Below are 9,058 nucleotides of genomic sequence, written 5' to 3'. Positions count from 1 at the left end.
GAGGTTCTCCAGACATAGTCATTTTGAAACCCATTTTATTGGCAGCCACTAGTCCACTAGTGCACACACATGTACATATGCCGATATATGACACACAGTCATACCCTGCTTACTGCTTACATTGGTGGTTCAGCAGTAGAATTCTCACCAGTTGCACACTGCACATCCTCTCAAGTAGAATCACACTCACAAGCCCAGTCTGGTTTGTAGATCAGCTTGGTCTCAGCCATACTGAGAACCACAAGGCACAGGAATACCCTGCTCCAAGACAATTCCCCTGCCGCCGCCGCCACCACCCCCGCTACACACACGCAGAAGCAGACACGCACACATGCACCTTTGCCCTATGTGCATAATGTACTTTCATTAAGGATAGCTCAGAGGGTGGGGCCTCTGGGAAGGGGAAGGCGGGAGTTGGGTTTCTATTTGGGGTGGAGGGTGACTGTATTTGATGTCTGGGCAGGAAAAGATAAGTCTGGGGTAGGGGGACTTGGATTTTCTGGACTCTGCAGACAGAAATGAGGCTCCTTTAGGAGGCTGGGAGTCAGAGATCCAGGCAGCCTGCTCCCCTCCAGTCTTCCTCCTATTGGCAGTGCCCCTAACCCCTGAGAAGTGGACACAGAGAATCTTTCAGTCAGGGCTTTGTGGTTTATTCAATCCTGTATCCATAGCAACTAGTCAACTGGCTGTGCGTCCCTCAGCCTGAGGTCAGAATGAGAACCTCTGCTTCAGGTTACTCCTGCTTCCTGGGGTGCAGGACAGTACTAGGCTGTCTCAAGCCCAGTCAGATCTGCCTTAACTTGCTGAACTGAGTTTGCCCCACCCTGAGGCAATTTCTCCTAAATTACCCTGGGCAAGTACTTCAAACCCAGATTTGGATGTCATTAAATAGGATCTGGAGAGAGTGGGTACACATAATGCCTACAAAAAAGGCTGGACCACTGACTTCCCAGGTATCAAAAATAAGGGGCAATGGAAGACTCCAGAAACAGTCCCTCTTTTCTAGGTTTGGAATCAGTCACCTCATGAACTCCAGCTCTGGGTCTGCTCTGTACAGCCAGCCTTTCTACTGAGCAGTAGTTCAGGCTTCTACCTAGCTGCCCCAGGCTCCTCAGATACATGGGAAGAGAGACTGGGATCTGTCCTCTATCAGGGTCCCTAATGGTCAAATGTCCTTTCCCCCAGGCCTTCACCATGGCAGATTCCCCCGGTTGCTGCTCTGTCTGGGCCCGCTGCCTCCACTGCCTGTACAGCTGCCACTGGAGGAAATATCCTAAACAGAAGATGCCAACCAGCAAGGTGGGAAGGGGATGCGGGAGGTGGCAAACTAGAAGGCAAAGGCTGCTTGGAGGCAATACTGAGACCCATTGTATTCGTAGGCAGCTGGGAGGAAGGGGTTTTCTCCCCCAGGAAGAAAATTCTCCCTCAGATACTGGAAGACCAGCTCAGTGCAGAGCAGGAAGCTGGGCTGCCATTCTGGGGTCTCTGAGCATAAAATGGAGATCGGCTGAGAGCTTCTCTCCTGCTTCTTTGCAGTGCGACTGCATCTGGTTTGGCCTGCTCTTCCTCACCTTCCTCCTGTCCCTGGGATGGCTGTACATCGGGCTCATCCTTCTCAATGATCTGCATAACTTCAATGAGTGTGTCATGTACCACCCACCCCTTCCTCCCCATACCGACCAACCTACACCCTACCTTGTGCTCAGCCCCCACTATAAATCATCCCCAGCTCTACATGGCCCCTGAATCCCAGCACTTCCAACCTCCTTAGAAAACTCCTCCAAGAAAACTCACCAATCCCTGGAGACCATGGCCCTAAGAAACATTTTCCCCTCACTCCCATCTAGTGGGTTTCCTGGATCTAGCCACTTTGACGCCCCACTCCCCCCACAAAGTCACCTCCTCCCCTTGAACACCTTCCTTTACCCTCCTACAGATTCCTGTTCCGCCATTGGGGACACTGGATGGACTGGTCCCTGATAGTCCTGCTGGTCATCTCTCTCCTGGTCACATATGCATCCTTGCTATTGGTTGGTCCAGGGACATCTGGCCTAACTCCCACATAAGCCCTTCATTTCTGCTCAGGTCTACTGTCTTGTTCTCATCCTTGCCACTGAGAGGAAGAGGATAATTCTTGGGTGGGGAGGAGATGCCAGCCTGCAAATCTCCACTAAGAGAACTTGCCTTCTCTCAGAGCCTTCTAAGTGCCTCTTCTGTCTGTTTCCAGCTCCTGGGCCTGCTCCTGCAACTCTGTGGACAGCCTCTGCATCTCCATATTCTCCACAAGGTGCAATGAATCGGCAGTGATGGGGGGGGTGCTTGGTCCATCACCCTGATGGTCATTTGGTTTTCTATCCCTGGGGTCCAGATCAGGACCTGAAGCCCAGTACATATTTATTGAGTGAAAGGGTAGTGGATGTGTTCAGGAAGGGGAAGACTCCTCTGTCTGAAGAATGTAGAGGTATCCCCAATAATCATGAGCCTAGGCTAACAAGGAAGGACCATTCATTCATTCCTGGCCCCAGGTGCTGCTGCTCCTCATTATACTTCTAGTGGCCACTGGCCTTGTGGGACTGGATATCCAGTGGCGGCAGGAGTGGCATAGTTTACGACTGTCACTGCAGGTGAGTGGCTGGTTTCCACTGTCTAGGTGGGAGCCTTGGCCCATGGCCAATTCTGGAATTGCCCCCCTGGTCCTATGAGACTGCAGATCTCTCTGAGCTGCAGAGAAGGTGGAGGCACAACACGGAACAACAGTAGGAAAAAGAGCCTTCCTCACCAGCTGTTCTCCTACAGGCCACAGCCCCATTCCTTCACATCGGAGCAGTTGCTGGAATCACCTTGTTGGCCTGGCCTGTGGCTGATACCTTCTACCGCATCCACCCAAGAGGTGCCAACATCAGCCCATATTCACCCTCACTGGACACCAGTGTCTCTGCCCCCTACAGTTTCCTGTACCTGAGCTCTGCCCTCTGCCACTAGAGCTCCACCTCACACCTCACCTTTTGCCTTTCCCAGAAGCTTGTCCTCCACTCTCTACAGGCCCCAAGGTTCTGTTACTGTTGCTATTTTTTGGAGTCACTCTGGTCATCTACCTGACACCCATGTTCATCTCCTCCCCCTGCATCATGAAACTCAGAGATTTACCCCCCAAACCTGGGCTGGTGGGACACCGAGGGGCTCCCATGGTAAGTGATGGGCAGAAACCTGGGCAAGTAGAAAAGAATTTGCTCCTCGAGGCTTCAAGGACCAGGTCTGTGAGTTCCCAGGCCCACTCTTCCCTACTACCTTCTCACCAACTCCCTTTCACAGCTGGCCCCTGAGAATACCCTGATGTCCCTTCGGAAGACAGCCGAATGTGGAGCGGCTGTGTTCGAGACAGATGTGATGGTCAGGTGATGGAGGGTGGGGCCTAGGGGCTTTGTGGGTTGAGGGACACAGTGGGGACACTCAGGAAAAGATGGCAGCTTTGTCCCCTGACAGTTCTTGTGCCCACAGCTCTGATGGAGTGCCCTTTCTCATGCATGATGAGCAACTGAGCCGGACTACCAATGTGGCCTCTGTGTTTCCAGAGCGGATCTCAGCCCACAGCAGTGACTTCTCCTGGGCTGAACTGCAGAGTCTCAATGCTGGAGCCTGGTTCCTAGAGGTGAGGACGCCAGCCAAGATGAGGCCACCAGCTCAGTGGCACTCAGGGCAGAGTCCATTCCAGCAATATGCATTTGCTGCACCCTGTGCTGGTCAGTTCAGAATAGTCTCTGCCCTAGTGTCACTCCCATATAGTAAGACGGAAAGCCTAAGCAAAAGACAATTGGAATTGGAAATAGAGCAATAAAAATACTTCTCCTGGGCAGACGGGAGTGCGGTCCACTGTTTCGCAAAGCAAGAATATGGAACTAGTTCTGAGGTGCTGGGTTGGAACCCAGATACATGACTAGCAAGCGCCCTACCACTGACATACACCCCAAACCCTTGCTTGGGCCATAGAGTTCTAGTTTGGGGTATGAGCATTGGCTAATGGCCAGAAACACAAGTAGGTTTCTAGAGAACAGAAAGTAGCTCAATCTAACTGAAAGATACAGTTCATGGAGGTGCTAGGAAACAGTCTTGATCTTAAAGAACTTCGAATGTTACACATTGAAGTGTTGATTTTAATCTTCTAGGCAGTGAAAAGTACTCAAAGGGGGACTTCAGTTTTACAGTACCTCTTTTCCTGATTGTAAAAGTAGTATTTGTTCACTGTAAAAAAAATTTCAGAAAAAATATTTATACTGGAATCTCCCATAAGCCAACTTGTCTAAAACAGGCACTGATTCTTTATGTGTGTGGACTTTTTTTTTTTTTAAAGATAAGAGCACAACACAGAGTTGCTGTTTGCTTTTTCTTTTATAAAATTAAGTATATATCTAATGACATGTCAGAGTGATTGAAAACCAAGAATGTCTATATTTGAACTTTGGCTTTAGCATTTGCTACCTGTGGTGATGCTGGCCAATGGTCCCTAGCCAATCTGTGTTTCAGTTTCCGCATTTGTACAGCAGGGATAATAACGGTAGTACTTCCTTTCTAGGACTTGTGGACAGATTGTCAGTTCACATACAAAGTACCTAGGACCCTGCACATAGCAAATACCCTCCGTTATCCAGCTTTATTTATGTCAGCACTTGAGGTCATTAGTTGATAATAAGGGAAGACAGACAGAATGGCAGAGGCTTGAAACAACCTCAAGGAGGGATGAGAGGAAAAAGCCAATCCAGAGCAAGTGAAAGGTTTCACAAGCTACAGTGGACAAAAACAGGAAATACAACAGCAGTACTCCCCATGCTGTGGACTGCCTGAGACACTGTGCAGCCCCCAGGTCTAGAGGTGGAGGAGGCAGACAGTTGTAACACTGAATGAGTTCAGAGGGTGCACAAAAGGAAAGGAGTCTCTTGAGAGCACTGTGGAAAGTGATTCAGGCTGAGGCTGGACTATATGGGCATGCAGGTACAACGAGAAAGGCGCTGAAGGACCAGGGGGAAAGCAAAGGGTCAAGATCACAGAAGTCTCTGTGAAACAGAAAAGATGATGCAGATGACGTTATGAGCCTGGAGGAGTAGGATACTGAGGCCATAGAATATGGTTTAATGGAAGAAAGCAAAGGTTTAGAGAAAAAAAAGACCCTGGCTCAGAGGTGGGCAGAATCTGGAAACACTTGATAAGACTGAGAGCAGCTAGTTGGTTGTGGTGGCTCACATATTTAATCCCAGCACTTGGGAGGTTAGAGGCAGGCTCACTGTGGGTTCAAAGTCAGCCTGCTTTACATAGCTGCATAACAAATTCCAGGCCAGACAAGACTGTATATAGTCCTGTCTCAAAACAAACAAACAAACAAACAAACAGATTGGGAGAAAACCTAGAGGCCTCTTGTGATGTTGAAATAATTTCCCTCTCTTATAGAGGCAACCTTTCTGGGGGGCCAAAAAGCTGTCAGGCTCTGATCGGGAGGAGGCTGAGAATCAGACAGTACCAGCACTAGAAGAACTACTGAAGGAAGCAGCAACCCTCAACCTTTCCATCATGTTTGACTTGCGCCGACCCCCAAGAAACCACACATACTATGATACTTTTGTGAATCAGACATTGGACGCTGTGTTGAGTGCAAACGTGCCCCAAGCCATGGTGATGTTATCCAGGGCTCCCAACTCCCCCACACACTTTTTTGCCCCTCTTCCCATCCTACCTTCTTTAGACCATGATGATTTCAAGGCTGCCTCCTGCCCTCACCTTCCTATCCCCCCTCACATACCCCATTCTGTGGCCAAGCCTCTTTGCACCCGTCCCTGGAATCCGTAGGGCTTCCTTAACATTATAAGATGCTCACTGTCCCTGAACCACAGGTTCTTTGGCTCCCAGATGAAGATCGTGCCAACGTACAACAACGAGCCCCCAGAATGCGCCAGATCTATGGACATCAGGGTAGCAACGGGACTGAGAGGCCCCAGTTTCTCAACCTCCCCTATCAAGACCTGCCACTCTTGGATATCAAGTGAGTGCCAAGGAAAAGAATAAAAAGGACTCCAAAGTTGACTGTCGGGAAAGAACCAATGCAGGGGGTGCAAAACTATTCATTCATTCATTTATTCATTCATTCCCACAATGCAGACCTACTAAATGATTGCTGTATATCGTGCAGCATTTATTGTCGGCTTAAAGAAATAAATGTGAATAAGATGGGAAAGGTCCTGGCTTTCATGGAATTTGGGAACAAGCAGAAGTTATAGACAATAAATCACCTTAACTACATTTATGCTGGGTAGTGATACTATGAAAACATGGTTCAGTAGTGATTGGGGTTTGGGGTAAGGAGCCACATTAGAAAGCACTGATGACTGAGCCGAGCGCCAGATGATTGATTACAAGGAGCTAACTATGGGCAACGCAGGAGAAGCAAGGGCAGAATAACAAGTAAGAAAAAGGAAGAAGAAGCTGGAAAGATAGACAGAGCTCAAGCTTGTTAGCTCTTTGTAGGTCATGAGAACGGTTTTAGTATTATTCTACATTGCAGAGATCTGCATAAAAGAGACCCAGGGCAGAGTGTCTCAGATATGAGCTAGGCAAGTTCTGGATGTTCCCCCATCTCTTCCCCACTTCCACAGGACACTGCACCAGGAGAATGTCTCAGTGAACCTGTTTGTAGTGAACAAGCCCTGGCTCTTCTCCCTGCTCTGGTGTGCAGGGGTAGATTCTGTCACCACCAACGACTGCCAGCTGCTGCAGCAGATGCAGTACCCCCTCTGGCTTATTGTAAGGACTCTAGAACTGTCACTGTCCCTCATCTCCAATCTCTTATTCCCCTTACACCTGTCCCCTTCCATAGTTATTTACCCCATATGCTACTCTTGGGGGTTCTGGCCACTGATGAGCCTTTTCTATTTCCATAGCCCCCTCAAAAATACTTAATGATATGGGTCATCACTGACTGTGCCTCCATTCTGCTGCTTTTGTGTATCTTCCTACTCCGAGGGTGAGTGCTTTTACCTTGATCTCCTGGGCACTTTCCCCAGGCCCCAAGTAAAAAGGTTGAGTGTGACTCGAGTGCGCTGCCTGGGAATAAGATTTCGTCCATTCCAAATGTTGAGCCTTACTTATCGTCAATAAAATGTCTTGACCCTGAGAAAGCAGTTTGGAGGAACCCTTGGGTTGGAAAGTCTTACTACAAGTTGGTGGAACTCACAACAGAAAGTCTCTCTCTCTTCCTCCGTCCCCCCTCCCTCCCTACCTCTCTAGGAGATGTGCTAAGAGAAACAGACCAGGTAAGAAAGAATGCCCTTTTCCCTTCCTTTCTTATTTCCTCTTAATTTCCCCTGGCTTTACTTCCTACGTGACCCATCTCTTACCCACTTCTCTAGGCTTAGAAACAGCAGTGCTACTGACCAAGATCAACAATTTCACCACAGAGTGAATGTCGAGCCAGGCCTCCACTAGCTCCTGTCTAAGGCCTGTGTGCACTGGTCAAAAGGAAGGCCAGGAGCTGAAGTGGAATGTCCTGGAATCAAATGTTTGGAGGAGGGAGCATTGCTAAGAGATTTTTGAACTAAGAGGGCCCTCTGTCCAGATGGTGGGCATGTCTCAAGCTGCCATGGAATTTGCTGCCTTTGGTGTTTTGACATGAATTAGTCGGAAAGACAGTGACTGACAAGAAGTTACTCCCAAAATGAAATTAAAGCAAGGAAGTGAGAGAGATTGCCAAGATAATGCATTAGGCTTGTGTGCACATGTACTTGGATAGAAGACGCAGGGTGTGTCAGGGTGGGATTGCTCAGAATGATGACTGAAGGAAATTTGGCCATAATGGCCTTTCCCGAAGAACTCTTAAGATGATGAAGACAGTCCACACTCCATGTCTTCTCTCCTCACCCTCACAATTCAGCTTCTTTTCTGCCTTACAGGCTGGGAGCGAAAAAGTTCATTTAGCAATGTAATATTGTCTCTATGGTAGGTTTTTGTTGTGAGCAGTGAATGGTTCTTGTATTTTGCCTGTTAATCTGTTGTTCAATGAATTTTTAATTTGTCATTTGGTCACAGTCTAATCATTTCGGTGCCGGAATTGGAAGGATGCTTTTTCCATTTGGAACTGGATGTAAAATGACATTGAGAGGTCATCATGACGAGATTTGCGGGCAGGAGATGGAAGGACTAACACCACCACCCTTCCTCCCCAGTAGGCTTGAGAGTAGCAGCGACTGCCGTGCGTTCTGGGTGCCCCAGAAGCTTTGTGCAGGGGTTGCGTTATAGCTCCACCTTGTGGTCAGTAGTCCTGAGAGGTCTGGATCCCTGGATATGGTGACATACTTGATGAATGTCACCACTTTTTCCTTGTGGGTTCGGGAACTTCTGTCCTTGACTTCAGACTCTGAAAGCAAGGTCTGACTTCCACTATTTTTTCTGGGATGGGCGTAGAGTCTGATTCAAGCTAGCCTTCTCCTTGAGAAGCAAATTCCTCAATATGTTGCTGCTTGTAAAGCTAAAAGCTGAGATGGCCAAGGCAGAGCTAGACTGGCAATGGTGAGGCAGGTAAAAAGGGAATGGAAAGACAAAAACTGGGACAAGTAGGGGTTCTGTGGCTGACCCTGCAATCCTCCATTACACTGCCTTTCATCCTGGTTCCCGCCTAGACTCAAATGCCAGTCAAATTAAGATTTTAGTCAGGTCAGGAAAAGGTCTTCGATTCCTTCTCTCCAGCCAGATTAGGACTCCGAGCAGCACTAGCAGCTCCGAACAAGACCCAACCTCTCTGGTCCCCCATCCCTTGGTTACTGGTAGCCACGGGAACTACAATTCCCAGTATGCCTCTGAACACTTAAGGTCTCCTGTGGATGGATGGAGGCGAGTTTGAATTTGCAGCAGCGCCTCGCATGCGCGTGCGCGCGCCCCCCCCCCACACACACACCAGACTCTTTTATCGCCGCCTCCCTCACTACACACACACATACACACACACACACACACACACCAGACTCTTTCATCGCCGCCTCCCTCACTACACACACGCACACACACACACACACACACACAC

The 9,058-nt window shown here is 48.8% G+C and overlaps 1 protein-coding gene across 3 annotated transcripts in view; it reads left to right on the top strand.

Moving 5' to 3' along the window:
* Gdpd2 (glycerophosphodiester phosphodiesterase domain containing 2) overlaps nt 1-8,060 on the top strand; it is an 8,952-nt gene extending 892 nt beyond the window's left edge. For all 3 annotated transcript variants that reach the window (XM_028770036.1, XM_028770035.1, XM_028770037.1), the window contains exons 2-16: nt 1,186-1,299; nt 1,537-1,640; nt 1,937-2,030; nt 2,228-2,287; nt 2,526-2,624; nt 2,797-2,890; nt 3,043-3,188; nt 3,313-3,395; nt 3,499-3,649; nt 5,440-5,661; nt 5,880-6,028; nt 6,639-6,786; nt 6,924-7,006; nt 7,270-7,295; nt 7,392-8,060. In XM_028770036.1, the coding sequence (XP_028625869.1) occupies nt 1,195-1,299; nt 1,537-1,640; nt 1,937-2,030; nt 2,228-2,287; nt 2,526-2,624; nt 2,797-2,890; nt 3,043-3,188; nt 3,313-3,395; nt 3,499-3,649; nt 5,440-5,661; nt 5,880-6,028; nt 6,639-6,786; nt 6,924-7,006; nt 7,270-7,295; nt 7,392-7,444 (1,617 nt within the window). In that variant the 5' untranslated portion in view covers nt 1,186-1,194 and the 3' untranslated portion in view covers nt 7,445-8,060. The remainder of the gene's footprint in view (nt 1-1,185; nt 1,300-1,536; nt 1,641-1,936; nt 2,031-2,227; nt 2,288-2,525; nt 2,625-2,796; nt 2,891-3,042; nt 3,189-3,312; nt 3,396-3,498; nt 3,650-5,439; nt 5,662-5,879; nt 6,029-6,638; nt 6,787-6,923; nt 7,007-7,269; nt 7,296-7,391) is intronic.
* Nucleotides 8,061-9,058: the final 998 nt, after the last annotated feature.

This window comes from Grammomys surdaster, unplaced genomic scaffold, assembly GCF_004785775.1.
Source record: "Grammomys surdaster isolate TR1022 unplaced genomic scaffold, NIH_TR_1.0 197, whole genome shotgun sequence".
Taxonomy (NCBI): Eukaryota; Metazoa; Chordata; class Mammalia; order Rodentia; family Muridae; genus Grammomys; species Grammomys surdaster.
The sequence above is the reverse complement of the archived record's forward strand: the minus strand, read 5'-3'. Positions and strand labels throughout refer to the sequence as shown.